This window comes from Coregonus lavaretus (assembly GCF_964263955.1).
Source record: "Coregonus lavaretus genome assembly, contig: HAP1_SCAFFOLD_487, whole genome shotgun sequence".
Lineage (NCBI taxonomy): Eukaryota > Metazoa > Chordata > Actinopteri > Salmoniformes > Salmonidae > Coregonus > Coregonus lavaretus.
This window is the reverse complement of record NW_028165751.1, coordinates 1-19222: the sequence shown is the minus strand read 5'-3', so window position 1 is coordinate 19222 and position 19222 is coordinate 1. Positions and strand designations below refer to the sequence as shown.

The following is a 19222-nucleotide window of genomic DNA, read 5'->3' as shown; positions in this document are numbered from 1 at the left end:
GCTCTGTTGCAAATGTTCCTAAACCATGCTTGATACTCCAGTTTTAAGATGCCGTTGCCCCTTTAAGAGCTCTGTTGCAAATGTTCCTAAACCATGCTTGATACTCCAGTTTTAAGATGCCGTTGCCCCTTTAAGAGCTCTGTTGCAAATGTTCCTAAACCATGCTTGATACTCCAGTTTTAAGATGCCGTTGCCCCTTTAAGAGCTCTGTTGTGAATGTTCCTAAACCATGCTTGATACTCCAGTTTTAAGATGCCGTTGCCCCTTTAAGAGCTCTGTTGCAAATGTTCCTAAACCATGCTTGATACTCCAGTTTTAAGATGCCGTTGCCCCTTTAAGAGCTCTGTTGTGAATGTTCCTAAACCATGCTTGATACTCCAGTTGTAACTGCATTTTTAAAACAATGCATTAGCGCAATTGTAGGAGTATAGAAATAAACGTGTTATCAATGGAAAGCTTGGATCCCCCTATTTTTTAACAAAGGTCAAAACTGCTTTCAAAAGTGTTTTCCCCGTGATTGCATTAAGAGTTGTTGTCCGTTGACTGCTTGAATAAACGGCCCTACAAAGGCAAAGAGCATCAACTAGAAAACAGTCCAACTGAAGACAAAAAAGGCTTTAAAGTTGTTTTTGCTGTTCAGCCAAATATGTCGTAGGTAGATAAGTGTAAATGCACTGATGCATCATCTTATTATGACCAATGATCTGACCTACGACCCCTAAAATGCTGATACTGCACTCTGCCTTTGTATGACCTTAAACATCTGTCTGGGTCATGCAAAAGCAAAGTGCAGTATCTAAAAAATCTAAATGTGTTTATCCATCTTTCTTGTTGTTTTTAATGGTGTTGTGTAGTTGTGTTTTCATGTTTTGAATGTTGTATTGTAGCAACCCTCAAGCTGTTTTTCCCCATAAGGTAAGAACTATTTCATCACGGAGAATGTTTATCCTTATGTGACTTTGTATTAATATCAATGCTGTCCTTTTCTTTATGTTAGCGAGCGTTTCAATATTTTGTTTGCTATCTTTCTTACCATTATCTGGGTATTTGCATTTCAATGTGAGTTAAACCATAATGTTTCTGCGGGATTGTGCCATGTTTTATTCTGGTGATAACTGGATCACTGGCTGTCTCATGGAGTGTGTGAGGGAGAGTGTCATGGTCGGGATGGCCTGAACTCAGAGCCTGATAGAATACCAAGGAAAACCGTAGTAACTGCAGTAGAACATGGTGGAACAAAGCCAGATGGCAGTAACCTCACTTACTGCTGTTTCCTTGTTTTTTACTGGGATTTTGTAGTTACAGCAAATTTGACCCTCCATTTTCTCTGAAACTGAAGATAATTGAACCAGGACACTTTGTCACAAAATATAACAGATAATACGAAGCCGGATTTAGGTCTGAACTCATCTTTGACAAAATGTGTAGCAGCAGTGTAACACTCTGGCTCTATGGACGTTTATATTGAGCCAGGGTTGTTCATTTTCTTGTGTTTGGGTGTATTTCATTTGGTGGTGTTGGGGATGGGTGAGTTTCATTTTGTTTGTGTCATGTGGTGATTGGTCGATGACTCCCAATCAGAGGTAACGAGTGTCAGCTGTCGGCTCGTTATCTCTGATTGGGAGCCATATATATTCTGTGTGTTTTCTCCTTTGTGTGGTGGGTTATTGTTCCATATGTTCTATGTTCAGTCTGTGTAACTGAGGACGTCACGGATCGTGTTTTGTTTTGTCGTGTGTTTCTTTATTAAAATAAGTCATGTTCACTCGCTACGCTGCGCATTGGTCTCATCCTTACGACCGTCGTGACAGTGAACAGGTCAGAGTTCCAGATCCGCAGGCAGACCAGTAGAAACTGGATCAGTCACGTCCGGTGGAGCATGTATCGATACTGATAGGATCGAAAGAATTGGACCACTGCTCTCGGATCAGTTTTCTCCATTAAAATCATTCCTTAACATTATAATTATTTCACAATGCTGACCGCGGATCAGCTTCTAGAAAGATATTACTACCTACGGCTGCAAATATTGAGGTAGTTTATTCTAATGCTTACCCAATAAAAATGCACTAAATCACAGATTCGGCACATTATTGGGCACATATTAGGCTACACATCATGACATATATTGAGACAAATTACAGACAGTAGCCTACAAGTAGCAAAATGAAACTACATATATTGAACATTGAATATATTTCAATATGATTGAAATAGGACTATAGCCTACTGTTTATATTGTAATGCAGTCATCTCGGTTTTCATTTGAACCAAATTTGTGTACTTCCCTTGTTTGAATCAATTGCAAAGACATTTGCAAATTTTTATTTGTAGTCAACTTTGTTCTGAATTTATCTGCGGTCACAAAGAGACAGATAAACCATGTGATTCTTTGTTTAGCGGAGATCTTCTGTGTATAAAGTGACGCAGTAGGGCAAAAAAGCATCTAACGACGCACTTGGCTGTTCTACAAGTGGTCTGAGGCAGGTGTTAGAATATGAGTGTTTTCAAGTGCAACGTTAATAACGATGGTTGTGGGAAACAGCTCAGAGATTTAACAATGCTCCTACGAAGGTTCTATCAATAAACTAGATAGATTCTAATGATGAACTTAGCCTTAAGATGCTTTTGTGAGACCCTGGATAAGAACATCTGATAAATGACGAAAATGTAAATGTTTTACGTACAGATCTCATATTACTGTATTGAATGTTGTACATTTGTACAGATGTTTATTAAAAATGTAGTTATTTGTTACATTTGGCTGTGTAAAACCTAGCAGTACTACTTATTTCTCTGAGAGTGAGGCAGATATATTATTACTGTGTAAAACCTAGCAGTACTACTTATTTCTCTGAGAGTGAGGCAGATATATATATTATTACTGTGTAAAACCTAGTAGTACTACTTATTTCTCTGAGAGTGAGACAGATATATAGCATTTGGCAAAGAAAACTACATTATTTGTCTCTCTGAAATAAACCATCAAGCGATTTTAAACAATGAGAGAAATAAAGTTTGTCTCTGTTGTGTTGAAGTCCAATCAAGCAGGAGAGACCAGCCTCCCCTGTACCCAGCTGTGTGTCCATGAAGAGTGACCGGTCTATTGAACAACCTATACGGTTTAGAGAGGGAGACTTTTCTAGTGAACAAAGGTAAGAAGAACTCATGGGTCATGGTCAGTGAGTTAAACAACACTGTCTCTGGTCATTTCTCCTCTCCCATTTTAACACTTATTTTTGTTGTTTTCATAATCCATAGCCTAATCCTTTTTTCCATTTTCATAGTCCTGAAACAATATTAAACTAACACAACATTCCCTCCCTGTGTGTGCGTGTGTGTGTATGTGTATGTGTGTGTGTGTGTGTGTGTGTGTGTGTGTGTGTGTGTGTGTGTGTGTGTGTGTGAGTGTGTGTGCACTCCCTGGATGAGGAGATGTAATCTCTATCCTGATTGCCTAGTCACTTTTACCCCTACCTACATGTACATATTACCTCAATTACCTCAACTTCCTGGTACCCCTGCACATTGACTCGGTACTCCTTATAGCCACATTATTGTTATTTTATTATGTTACTATTTCCTTTTTTTATTTAGCGAATTTTTGTTACTTTTTAACTCTGCATTGTTGGGAAAGGGCTCTTAAGTAAGCATTTCACGGTAAAGTGTACCACTGTTGTATTCGGCGCATGTGAGAAATACAATTTGATTTGATTTGAAGCTCATGCGCAGAAATACGTCATTGGGTCTAATGGTCATCTTGTGCCGAACTGCACATGTGCAGGCCGTCAAATCAAAGTCACTCCTTCGATATAAAGTTGTTTTTGACCAAAATGAAAATGTGTCAGTTTGTTAAACTACTTAAGACAGAACATTTTCAAAATGAACAACTAAGGAAGTGATTTTTATCTCTCATTGACTTCTCAATCCCCAAACCCTGGCCTGGTCTGCTTCATATGTATTCCCAGAAGACATTTTCTACATCAGCAGTTGTCACCAAGTGCTTATATAGAAACCCAGTCTAAAACCCCAAAGAGCAAGCAATGCAGATGCAGAAGCACGGTGGCTAGGAAAAACTCCCTAGAAAGGCAGGAACCTATGAAGAAACCTAGAGAGGAACCAGGCTCTGAGGGGTGGCCAGTCCTCTTCTGGCTGTGCTGGGAGGAGATTATAAGAGGATATGGCCAATAAGTACAGATCGTTCTTCAAGATTTTCAAATGTTCATAGATGACCAGCAGGGTCAAATAATAATCACTGTGGTTATAGAGGGTGCAACACGTCAGCAACTCAGGAGTAAATGTCATTTGGCTTTTCATAGCCGAGCATTCAGAGGTCGAGACAGCAGGTGTGGTAGGGAGAGATAAGGAGAGGGAGAGAGAGATAGGGTCAAAACAGCAGGTTCGGGACAAGGTCACACGTCCAGTGAACAGGTCAGAGTTCCAGATCCGCAGGCAGACCAGTAGAAACTGGATCAGTCACGTCCGATGGAGCATGTATCGATACTGATAGGATCGAAAGAAGGGGACCGCTGCTCTCGGATCAGTTTTCTCCATTAAAATCATTCCTTAACATTATAATTATTTCACAATGCTGACCGCGGATCAGCTTCTAGAAAGATATTACTACCTACGGCTGCAAATATTGAGGTAGTTTATTCTAATGCTTACCCAATAAAAATGCACTAAATCACAGATTCGGCACATTATTGGGCACATATTAGGCTACACATCATGACATATATTGAGACAAATTACAGACAGTAGCCTACAAGTAGCAAAATAAAACTACATATATTGAACATTGAATATATTTCAATATGATTGAAATAGGACTATAGCCTACTGTTTATATTGTAATGCAGTCATCTCGGTTTTCATTTGAACCAAATTTGTGTACTTCCCTTGTTTGAATCAATTGCAAAGACATTTGCAAATTTTTATTTGTAGTCAACTTTGTTCTGAATTTATCTGTGGTCACAAAGAGACGGATAAACCATGTGATTCTTTGTTTAGCGGAGATCTTCTGTGAATAAAGTGATGTGGGAGGGCAAAAAAGCATCTAACGACTCACTTGGCTGCTCTACAAGTGGTCTGAGGCAGGTGTTAGAATATGAGCGTTTTCAAGTGCAATGTTAATAACGATGGTTTTGGGAAACAGCTCAGAGATTTAACAATGCTCCTACGAAGGATCTATCAATAAACTAGATAGATTCTAATGATGAACTTAGCCTTAAGATGCTTTTGTGAGACCCTGGATAAGAACATCTGCTAAATGACGAAAATGTAAATGTTTTACGTACAGATCTCATATTACTGTATTGAATGTTGTACATTTGTACAGATGTTTATTTAAAATGTAGTTATTTGTTACATTTGACTGTGTAAAACCTAGCAGTACTACTTATTTCTCTGAGAGTGAGGCAGATATATTTTATTACTGTGTAAAACCTAGTAGTACTACTTATTTCTCTGAGAGTGAGACAGATATATAGCATTTGGCAAAGAAAACTACATTATTTGTCTCTCTGAAATAAACCATCAAGCGATTTTAAACAATGAGATAAATAATGTTTGTCTCTGTTGTGTTGAAGTCCAATCAAGCAGGAGAGACCAGCCTCCCCTGTACCCAGCTGTGTGTCCATGAAGAGTGACCGGTCTATTGAACAACCTATACGGTTTAGAGAGGGAGACTTTTCTACTGAACAAAGGTAAGAAGAACTCATGGGTCATGGTCAGTGAGTTAAACCACACTGTCTCTAGTCATTTCTCCTCTCCCATTTTACCACTTCTTTTTGTTATTTTCATAATCCATAGGCTAATCCTTTTTTCCATTTTCATAGTCCTAAAACAATATTAAACTAACACAACATTCCCTCCTTGTGTGTGAGTGTGTGTGTGTGTGTGTGTGTGTGTGTGTATGTATGTGTGTGTGTGTGTGTGTGTGTGTGTGTGTGTGTGTGTGTGTGTGTGTGTGTGTGTGTGTGTGTGTGTGTGTGTGTGTGTGTGTGTGTGTGTGTGTGTGTGTGTGTGTGTGTGTGTGTGTGTGTGTGTGTGTGTGTGTGTGTGTGCACTCCCTGGATGAGGAGATGTAATCTCATGTTTTGTCCACAGAAACCAACAGGAGAGGTCAGAGTCAGAGATTCTCAGTGGTCAGTCTTCCCAGAGTCATCAAACAGACCTGGCCTCCATATTCAGTGTATGTGGTCCTGTTATGTACATTTGTTTTTGTTTACCTCAAGTAAATTTGATCTGTCAATCATTCATTAATGTGTTAATGAGAAAGCATTTAGTCTCTTGCTTAACTTATTTACTTGATTTATTTCAGTTGCTTGAAGAGAATATTATGACATTTGTGAAGAACGAGCTGAAGATGTTCAAGACGATTCTTAGTCCAGAACTCCCAGAAGGCTTTGAGAGTCAGAAGCAGGATAAGGAAGTGGTGGATGCTGAAGATGAGAAGCAGGAGAGCAGTGCCAGAGAGGGGGCTCTGAAGATCACACTGCACGTCCTGAGGAAAATGAACCAGAAGGAGCTTGCTGACACACTGGAGAAAAGTAAGAGCTGTCTGCCTCATGTTGAATGCTGTTTTAGAACATTTAAAAGCTGTAGCTAAAGTACAGCTAAAGTAGCTGTGTAACTCAATGATATTGTAGCAGCCTTAACACAACACCTAGTGACCTCATCAAGTAGCAGCAGGGATGTGTTGTGGTGATTAATTTAGACAGAGAAGAGGAGAGAGAGAGAGAGAGAGAGAGAGAGAGAGAGAGAGAGAGAGAGAGAGAAAGAGAGAGAGAGAGAGAGAGAGAGAGAGAGAGAGAGAGAGAGAGAGAGAGAGAGAGAGAGAGAGAGAGAGAGAGAGAGAGAGAGAGAGAGAGAGAGAGATAGAGAGAGAGAGAGAGAGAGAGAGAGAGAGAGAGAGAGAGAGAGAGAGAGAGAGAGATAGACAACATTAAAGATACCATCAGTAACACCGAATAGTAATAATATAATCATTCACACCAGTCTGTAATGCATTATGAAAACATTTACACATTTATACAGTCAGTTAAGAGAATCAATTATTTTTATTTAAAACTTTATAACAGTCCTACAATACTGTAGGCATTAAAACAGACGTAATATTAATATCCTCTGTGTTATTTCTTCATTCAGATGAGCTTGCTGTGATTTGCCAACGTGAACTCAAATCTAATCTAAAGAAGAAGTTTCAATGTGTATTTGAGGGGATCGCTAAACAAGGAAACCCAACACTTCTCAATAAGATCTACACAGAGCTCTACATCACAGAGGGTGGAAAAGGAGAGGTCAATAATGAACATGAGCTGAGACAGATTGAGACAACCAGGAAACAAGCAAGACCAGAGACTGCAATCAAATGTAACGACATCTTCAAACCCTTAACTGGACAAGACAAACTTATCAGAACTGTGCTGACAAAGGGAGTCGCTGGCATTGGAAAAACAGTCTCTGTGCAGAAATTCATTCTTGACTGGTCTGAAGGAAAAGCAAATCAGGATGTCCAATTTGTATTTTCATTCCCTTTTCGGGAGCTGAATTTGATGAAAAAGGACAAACACACTTTGATTGAACTTCTCAATCACTTCTCAATCGAAACCAAAGAATCAAGGATCTCCAACTACGACAAGTACAAAGTTCTGTTCATCTTTGATGGTCTGGATGAGTGCCGACTGCCCCTAGACTTCCAGAAGAACAAGATCTGTTGTGACGTCACAGAGTCAACCTCAGTGGATGTTCTGCTGACAAATCTCATCAAGGGAAATCTGCTTCCCTCTGCTCTCCTCTGGATAACTACCCGACCTGCAGCAGCCAATAAGATCCATTCAGTGTGTGTTGACCAGGTGACAGAGGTACGAGGGTTCAATGACCCACAGAAGGAGGAGTACTTCAGGAAGAGATTCAGTGATGAGGACCTGGCCAGCAGAATCATCTCACACATAAAGACATCAAGGAGCCTCCACATCATGTGCCACATTCCAGTCTTCTGTTGGATTTCTGCAATAGTCCTTGAACACATGCTGAAACATAAGAGAGAAGAGATGCCCAAGACTCTGACTGAGATGTACACACACCTTGTGGAGTTTCATACCACACAGAAGAATGAAAAGTATCTTGGGAAAGAAGAGACAAGTCCACATTGGTATAAAGAGAGCATTCTGTCAATGGGAAAACTGGCTTTTCAACAGCTTATGAAGGGCAATCTGATTTTCTATGAAGAAGACCTGAAAGAGGCTGGCCTTGATGTCAATGAAGCCTCAGTGTACTCAGGATTGTGCACACAGCTCTTTAAAGATGAATGTGGGCTGTACCAGGACAAGGTGTACTGCTTCGTGCATCTGAGCATTCAGGAGTTTCTGGCTGCTGTATATGTGTTCCTCTCATTCATCAACAACAATGAGAATCTAATGGCCGAGCCTCAATCAACGTCCAGTAACTTTTCTTCGCTGTTCAGACACAAGTCTGAAGTTACTGTCTACAAGAGTGCTGTGGATAAAGCCTTACAAAGTGAGACAGGAAACCTGGACCTGTTCCTCCGTTTCCTTCTGGGCCTCTCACTGGAGTCCAATCAGAAGCACTTACGAGGTCTACTGACAAAGACAAGAAGCAGCTCAAAGAGCCATGAAGAAACAGTCAAGTACATCAAGGAGAAGATCAGGGAGAATCCCTCTCCAGAGAGGTGCATCAATCTGTTCCACTGTCTGAATGAAATGAATGACCATTCTCTAGTGGAGGAGATCCAAAGCTACCTGAGATCAGGAAGTCTCTCAAAAGAAGAACTTCCACCTGCACAGTGGTCAGCTCTGGTCTTTGTGTTGCTGACTTCAGAAAAGGAGCTGGATGTGTTTGACCTGAAGAAATACTCCAGATCAGAGGAAGGTCTTCTGAGGCTGCTGCCAGTGGTCAAAGCCTCCAGAGCTGTTCTGTGAGTACATAAAATGTAATTTAAGTACTAATCATCAGGAATAAATATTCCTATTAGAAAAAATATATTATAATATGTATATAATATATATTGAAAACATATTGAATCAGTGCATTGTTGTTCACATTAGTATAACAATATGACCATATAATTTTAGGAGACAGAAGATGAATCTATATGTTGTTTAAGAGAATAAACCAAATGCATCTGCCATTGTCCTTCTACACTACTGGTATTAAATTAACAGTGTGTTTGTGAAATCATGATGATCTCTCTGTCAGGCTGTCAGGCTGTCTAGTCACAGAGAAAGGCTGTGCTTCTCTGGTCTCAGCTCTGAAGTCAAACCCCTCACACCTGAGAGAGCTGGATCTGAGTAACAATGACCTGAAGGATTCAGGAGTGAAGCTGCTCTCTGCTGGACTGGGGAATCCCCACTGTAAACTGGAGACTCTGAGGTCAGTATTCCTGTAGTTGGTCAACAAGTGATAACTGTTCACCAGATCCACATGTGTTTACCAGGCACACATATTCCACACAATATGTGTTTGGACAGTGAAGCTTACAGTTTTAAATTTGGTGCTATGCTCCAGCAATTTGGATTTCAGATGTAATGTTTCATTATAGAATGTCACCTTTTATTTGATGTTAATGGTGAGAGGTTAGCATGTTTTGTTGTAGCCTCTGTAACTTTCTCACTCATTATTATTCATGATTCATTCATGATCTTTCTCAATCATGGCATCATTAGGATTCATTCAGTAGTGTTTAGAAACATGTTATCTACTCACAGAAAGAAAATTACTCAACACCAAAGAATAGCAGTGTGGTTTTAATATGATTTGACTCTTTGCAGGCTGTCAGGCTGTCTATTCACAGAGGAAGGATGTGCTTCTCTGGTCTCAGCTCTGAAGTCAAACCCCTCACACCTGAGAGAGCTGGATCTGAGTAACAATGACCTGAAGGATTCAGGAGTGAAGCTGCTCTCTGCTGGACTGGGGAATCCCCACTGTAAACTGGAGACTCTGAGGTCAGTATTTCTGTATCACTCAATGAACACACACTCATTGGACACACACAAACACTGGACACGGACACACACACACACACACACACACACACACACACACACACACACACACACACACACACACTGGACACACACACACACACACAAGGATTAATTTAATAGTGTTTAGAAACATGTTATCTACTGTTAATAATGAGACATTAATTCATGTATGTACAGTACCAGTCAAAAGTTTGGACACACCTACTCATTCAAGGGTTTGTCTTTATTTTTACTATTTTTTCCATTGTAGAATAATAGTGAAGACATGAAAACTATGAAATAACACATATGGAATAATGTAGTAACCAAAAAAGTGTTAAACAAATTAAAATATATTTTATATTTGAAATTCTTCAAATATCCACCCTTTGCCTTGATGACAGCTTTGCACACTCTTGGCATTTTCTCAACCAGCTTCACCTGGAATGCTTTTCCAACAGTCTTGAAGCAGTTCCCACATATGCTGAGCACTTGTTGGCTGTTTTTCCTTCACTCTGCCGTCTGACTCATCCCAAACCATCACAATTGGGTTGAGGTCGGGTGATTATGGAGGCCAGGTCATCTGATGCAGCACTCAATCCCTCTCCTTACACAGTCTGGAAGTGTGTTGGGTCATTGTCCTGTTGAAAAACAAATTATAGTCCCACTAAGCCCAAACCAGAAGGGATGGCGTATCGCTGCAGAATGCTGTGGTAGCCATGCTGGTTAAATGTGCCTTGAATTCGAAATAAATCACAGACAGTGTCACCAGCAAAGCACCCCCAAACCATAACACCTCCTCCTCCATGCTTTACGGTGGGAACTACACATGCAGAGATCATCCGTTCACCCACACTGCTTCTCACAAAGACACGGCAGTTGGAACCAAAAATCTCCAATTTGGACTCCAGACCAAAGAACAAATGTCCACCGGTGTAATGTCCATTGCTCATGTTTCTTGGCCCAAGCATGTCTCTTCTTATTATTGGTGTCCTTTAGTAGTGATTTCTTTGCAGCAATTCGACCATGAAAGCCTGATTCACACAGTCACCTCTGAACAGTTGATTTTGAGATGTGTCTATGACTTGAACTCTGTGAAGCATTTATTTAGGCTGCAATTTCTGAGGCTGGTAACTCTAATGAACTTATCCTCTGCAGCAGAGGTAACTCTGGGTCTTCCATTCCTGTGACGGTCCTCATGAGAGCCAGTTTCATTGTAGCGCTTGATGTTTTTTGCGACTGCACATGAAGAAATGTTCAAAGTTCTTGAAATGTTCCTTATTGACTGACCGTCATGTCTTAAAGTAATGATGGACTGTCGTTTCTCTTTGCTAATTTGAGCTGTTCTTGCCATAATATGGACTTGGTCTTTTACCAAATAGGGCTATATTCTGTATACCCCCCCCCCCCCCCTACCTTGTCACAACACAACTGATTGGCTCAAATGCATTAAGAAGGAAAGAAATTCCACAAATTAACTTTTAAGAAGGCACACCTGTTAATTGAAATGCATTCCAGGTGACTACCCCAAGAAGCTGGTTGAGAGAATGCCAAGAGTGTGCAAAGCTGTCATCAAGGCAAAGGGTGGCTATTTGAAGACTATGAAATATAAAATATATTTTGATTTGCTTAACACTTCTTTGGTTACTACATGATTCCATATGTGTTATTTCATAGTTTTGATGTCTTCACTATTATTCTACAACGTAAAAAATAGTTTAAAAAATAATTTTAAAAACAAATGTTTTACTGGTAGTGTATATATACATATATGAATAGATATGGCAGGTTTCAGGACTCTGATGTATCTGAAAGTTTTAAAATAAGATATTTCCACCACCAAAGAATAGCAGTGTGTTTTTAATATGATTTGACTCTTTGCAGGCTGTCAGGCTGTCTAGTCACAGAGGAAGGATGTGCTTCTCTGGTCTCAGCTCTGAAGTCAAACCCCTCACACCTGAGAGAGCTGGACCTGAGCTACAATCACCCAGGAGACTCAGGAGTCAGACTGCTCTCTGCTGGACTGGAGGATCCACACTGCAGACTGGAGAAACTCAAGTATGTAGAGGGTGTATGTCAATGTTCATATCAGACATGTTGGAGTTATCAGGCTAGTTAAGACAAACATTCTGACCACCACTTGGACTAAGTTATATAAAGACTGTGTGTGTGTGTGTGTGTGTGTGTGTGTGTGTGTGTGTCCAGTGTGTGTGTGTGTGTGTGTGAGAGTGTGTGTCCAGTGTGTTTGTGTCCAGTGTGTGAGTGTGTGTGTGTGTGTGTGTCCAATGTGTGTATGTGTGTCCAGTGTGTGTGCATGTGTGTCCAGTGTGTGTGTGTGTCCAGTGTGTGTGTGTGTGCACGTGTATCAGTACACACACTGGACACACACACACACACTCACACTGGACACAAACACACACTGGACAAACACAAACACACTGGACACACACACACACACACTCTCACACTGGACACACACACAGACACTGGACACCCTGGACACACACACACACACTGAACACACACACACTGGACACACAACACACAAACACACACACTCACTCACACTGGACACACACACACACACACACACAAACACACACTGGACACACACACACACACACACTGGACAGACACTGGACATAAACTGGACACACACACACACACACACACACACTGGACAAACACTCACACACTGGACACACACCCACACACACAGTGGACACACACACACTCTGGACACACACACACACTGGACAAACACTGGACACACAATGGACACACACACACACACACACTGGACAAACACTCACACACTGGACACACACCCACACACACAGTGGACACACACACTGGAAACACACACAGATTGGACACACACACACACTCACACTTGACACACACACACACACTCACACTGGACACACACACACACACTGAACAGACACACACAAACTGGACACACACAATGGACACACACACACACTAGACACACACACACACACTGGACACACGCAACTGGACACACACACACACCACACACACACTGGACACACGCACACTGGACACACACACACACACACTGACACACACACACACATACAAACATTTTTACCACAGCTTGTACAAAGTTATATGCTGACAGTGTGTGTGTGTGTGTGTGTGTGTGTGTGTGTGTGTGTGTGTGTGTGAGTTTGTGTGTGTGTGTGTGTGTGTGTGTGAGTTCAGGTGTATCCCTCAATGACTGTCTGTTCTTCTGCTTACCGCTACAGTGTGGAACATGGTGGAGAGAACACAATGAAACCTGGACTTAAAAAATGTGAGTGTTGACTGCTGTGAAGAATATGACTGAGAATAAGTACTAATTCATGTGAAGTCAGTCAAAGACCACCATCATTACTTACTTGGTCATATTAAATATCAGCTGTAGTTCTACAGAAGCACAAATCAGGGATACCAAAGTTTACAAAGAGTTGCTTTGACAATGTGTGTGTGTGTGTCTGTGTGGCGCGTTCGTGTTACGTTAGAAATGTGTGTGTTCATGCATGAAGGTGTGTGTGTGTCCAGTGTGTGTGTGTTCAGGGTGTGTTTCCAGTGTGTGTGTGTGTGTGTTCAGGATGTGTGTGTGTTCATGCATGCATACAGGTGTGAGTGTGTGTTCAATGTGTTTGTGTGTGTACAGGATGTGTGTGTGTGTTCAGGATGTGTGTGTGTTCATGCATGCATACAGGTGTAAGTGTGTGTTCAATGTGAGTGTGTGTGTGTGTGTGTGTGTGTGTAATTAATGGGAATAAATGTGTTTTATATTACCATACAGTATAACATATGACCATTCAACAAGTCTCAAGTTACCTTAACTTCTGCTTTTGATACCTAGAAACATCTACATTAAATGAATTAGTGAAAAGTGAGTTAACATTCTAATGTGAATGATGATGATTTCTAATATTGTGTCTGGTTTCATCCATCAGATGTCTGTGATCTCACACTGGACCCAAACACAGTAAACAGACTCCTCTCTCTGTCTGAGGAGAACAGAAAGGTGACATGGAGGAGAGAGAAGCAGCCGTATCCTGATCACCCAGAGAGATTTGAGGACTGGGAACAGGTGCTGTGTAGAGAGGGTCTGACTGGGCGCTGTTACTGGGAGGTAGAGTGGAGTGGGGGAAGGGCTGGTATAGGAGTGGCATATAAAGGAATCAGCAGGAGAGGAGAGGGTAAGGACTGTGGGCTTGGATACAATGACAAGTCCTGGAGTCTGATCTGCTCTGACAACAGATACAGAGCCAGTTACTCTGCCAGGCACAATAATAAGTCCACTAGCATAGACGTCCCCTCCTCCAGCTCCCACAGAGTAGGAGTGTATCTGGACTGGCCAGCCGGCACTCTGTCCTTCTACAGAGTCTCCTCTGACACACTGACCCACCTGAACACATTCCACTCCACATTCACTGAGTCCCTCTATCCAGGGTTTAGAGTTTATGGTGTTGACTCCTCAGTGTCCCTGTAAATAATAACCATGGTAACACTGACACACACACACACACACACACACACACACACACTGGACACACACACACACTGGACACACACACACACACACTGGACACACACACACTAGACACACACACACACACTAGATTCACACACACACACACACACACTGGACACACACACACTGGACACACACACACACTGGACATACACAAACACTGGACACACACACACACATACTGAACAAACACACACACTGGACACACACACTGACACACACTGGACACACAAACACACTTGATACACACACTGTACACACACACACACACACACACACACACACACTGAACAAACACACTGAACACACACACACCGGACAAACACACACTGGACACACACACACACACACACACACACACACACACAGGACACACACACACTGATCACACACACACACACTGGACACACACTGGACAAACACACCCACACACTGGACACACACACACACAATGGACACACACACACTCTGGACACACACACACACTGGACACACACACACTGGACACACACACATACACACACACAGATGACACACACACACTGGACACACACACTGGACACACACACACACACGCACTGGACAAACACACATACACACACAGGACACATACTCATACACACTGGACACACACACATACACACTGGAAACACACACACAGGACACACACATACACACTGGACACACACACACACCTGACACACACACACACACAGGACACACACACAGGACACACACACACACACACACTGGACACACACGCTCACACACACTGGACACACACACACACACACAGGACACACACACAGTACACACACACACACACTGGACACACACACACACAAACCTGACACACACACACACACACACACACACAGGACACACACACAGGACACACACACACACTGGACACACACACACACACACACACACACTGGACACACACACTCACACACACTCGACACACACACACACACCTGACACACACACACACACAGGACACACACACACAGGACACACACACACACTGGACACACACACACACACACCTGACACACACACACACACACAGGACACACACACACACACAGGACACACACACACACACTGGACACACACGCACACACACACTGGACACACACACACACACACTGAACACACACACTCACACACACTGGACACGCACAAACACACACACACTTGACACACACACTGGACACACACACTGGACACACACACATACGCTGGACACACACAAACTCACACTGGACCCACACACATACACACTGGACACACACACACATGACACACACACATACACACTGGACAAACACACACCTGACACACACACACACACAGGACACACACACTGGACACACACACACCAGACACACACACACACAGGACACACACACACACTGGAGACACACACACACACACACACACACACAGACACACTGGACACACACACTCACACACACTGGACACACACACACACACTGGACACACACACTGGACACACACACTCACACACACTGGACACACACACACACACCTGACACACACACACACCCAGGACACACACACAGGACACACACACACACTGGACACACACACACACACACTGGACACACACACACACACACACACACACACACACACACACACACACACACTGAACACACACACTCACAAACACTGGACACACACACTGGACACACACACATACGCTGGACACACACACACTGGACACACACACACACACACTCACACTGGACCCACACACATACACACTGGACACACACACACACACACACACGACACACACACATACACACTGGACACACACACACCTGACACACACACACACACACATTTGAAACATTTCCATGTGTTGGATTTTGATGAAAGGAAATCCCATATAGCCTACTGGACAGGACTTTGCTATGGCATCTTCTGTTTGGGTGTCTCAGGTCAGGTCTGAGCCATGATCAGAATGTGTCTCTGTGTCTATTTCCAGCCCTGCCATTTCTACCTGTCCTGATCTAGTGTTTCACCCCTGACCTCCTCACACCGTCTCACTGTCCATGTCTGCTTTTAGCTCCCACCTCTACTTCACTGTGTTATAATGGACCTTATGCTTGTTATGTCACCTCTGTAACCCGTTATCAAACATACTGACCTCTCTGACCCTATCCCATGGCCCTACTTTCTACAACTGAACATTTAAATTCCTCTATGAGTTTTGTTTAGTGTCCATTTACTTATCTATGTATTTGTTGTATATTGGGGTTGTGCTGCAGAGCATCATGGGGGTTTGTATGTGTTGAGATGATCACGTTCCAGATAAATGGTTGAACTGATTCCTGTCTCCTGTCTCATCATTATTGAATTGTTATACAGACGTGGTTATGAAACCCACGAGACATAACAAAAGATTGGTGATGAGTAAGTCTGAATCTACAGGAACTATTCTGTCTGGAAGAAGTGGGTTTTTACAACTGTTTAAAACTGTTATTTTCTGTGGTACAGTCTAGGCTAATGTTAGCACAGTGTATTGCTAGCAGAGGCAAGTGCATAGTCGAGCTAGCTAAGAAAGAGAGTTAACCAGTGGTTTAAAGTACTTAAGTAAAAATACTTAAGTAGTTTTACTTAAGTAGTTTTTTGGGGTTTCTGTACTTGACTTTACTATTTATATTTTTGACAACTTTTACTTTCACTTCACTACATTCCTAAAGAAAATAATGTACTTTTTACTCCATACATTTTCCCTGACACCCAAAAGTACTTGTTACATTTTGAATGCTTAGCAGGACAGAAAATGGTCTAATTCACACCCTTATCAAGAGAACATCCCTACTGCCTCTGATCTGGCAGACTCACTAAACACAAATGCTTTGTTTGTAAATTGTCTGAGTGTTGGAGTTTGCCTCTGGATGAACGTACATTTTAAAAACAAGAAAATCATCTGGTTTGCTTTATGTAAAGAATTTGAAATGATTTATACTTGTACTTTAACTTTTGATACTTTAGTATATTTTAGCTATTACATTTACGTTTGATACTTAAGTATATTTAAAACCAAATACTTTTAGACTTTTACTCAAGTAGTATTTTACTGGGTGACTTTCACTTTTAGTTGAGTCATTTTCTATTAAGGGATCTTTACTTTTACTCAAGTATGACAATTGGGTACTTTTTCCACCACTGGAGTTAACATCGTCATGGACGGCAGAAAAGGACTGGAGACGGACATCGGAGTGGGAAAACTACGTGATTAAAAAGGAGGAATATACAGAGATTAAAGGAAAGGACATTTAGCTAAGAAAGAGTGTTAACCAGTGGTGTAAAGTACTTAAGTAAAAATACTTTAAAGTACTACTTAAGTAGTTTTTTGGGGTATATGTACTTGACTTACTATTCATATTTTTGACTACTTTCACTTCACTACATTCCTAAAGATAATAATGTAATTTTTACTCCATACATTTTCCCTGACACCCAAAAGTACTCGTTACATTTTGAATGCTTAGCAGGACAGAAAATGTTCCAATTCACACACTTATCAATATAATATATAGAGAGCTAGCATCGTCATGGACGGCAGAAAAGAACTGGAGACGGACGTCGGAGCGGGAAAACAACTTGATTAAAAAGGGAGGAATATACAGTGATTGAAGGAAAGGACATTTATTCAACTGTGAAGACAAACCTTTTATTTAAATCTGCTAAATGAGCGAACTTAGGAGGAAACGTCAGTGAGTGAAGTGAATGAAGATCACGTGACTGAGGAAAATATTGCTTTGGTTGAGGACAATATTGAAGTGAGTGACAATCAGGAACTTATTGAGAAATGAACAATTATTGGAATTGATGGAAACATTGGACAGTTTGATAAAAGTATTGAGCAGTGGAGCTCATATACAGAACAGTTTGAATATTTTGTTCTTGTAAATGACATGGATGAGGACAACATTGTGCCTACATGTTTTAGTGTAATGGGGCCAAAGACATTTAATTTACTAGGCAGCCTGCTACAGCCAGACAGAACAGGTAAAAAGACGTATGGGGATATTGTGGAGATACTTAAAGGACATTTTTCACCAGAACCACTAGTAACTAAGACTTTTCCTAGCTCGTTTGTGAGAACCAGTTTTAGCCTTCAGTCCTAGTTTTGATTCTCCTGCCTGTTTGCCTACCTGTGTATGACCATTGCCTGCCTGTGACCACGATTCCTGTCTTCTGTAAAGGCGTAATAAACACCTGCCGCTCTGCGCGTGAATCTACACCTTTTTCTCCCTGAGTATTCATTACAGTACCCTAATGTTAAGTGTCATAAATGTATAGTTATTAGGAGCAGACATCTTTAAAGATAATAAGAAAGAGGGAAAAAGATGGAAACTAAATGAAATGATGAAAGTATAAAATAGTAACCATCTGGTGAGCTAATACCCTGACCCTACCCCAAACCCACCAACCCCCTCCCCAACTGAGGGAGTTAATAAACCATACCCTTAGACGCTAGTAGCTAATACCCTGACCCTACCCCAAACCCACCAACCCCCTCCCCAACTGAGGGAGTTAATAAACCATACCCTTAGACGCTAGTCTTTAAGCTAGATGTACCTGCTATGCATAGCATCGCCCCAAAGAGGTTCATTCTAAATTATATGTATATGGC

At 41.6% G+C, this 19222-nt stretch overlaps 1 protein-coding gene across 1 annotated transcript; it reads left to right on the top strand.

Annotated features, from left to right (window-relative positions):
* Positions 1 to 7193: 7193 nt before the first annotated feature.
* LOC311115511 (NLR family CARD domain-containing protein 3-like) lies at positions 7194 to 15050 on the top strand (the record flags this gene model as incomplete). Its single annotated transcript, XM_084190669.1, has 4 exons — positions 7194 to 8822; positions 11884 to 12047; positions 13262 to 13308; positions 13961 to 15050. Coding segments are annotated over 4 exons (2379 nt in total), but the record flags the coding sequence as incomplete, so codon positions are not given.
* Positions 15051 to 19222: the final 4172 nt, after the last annotated feature.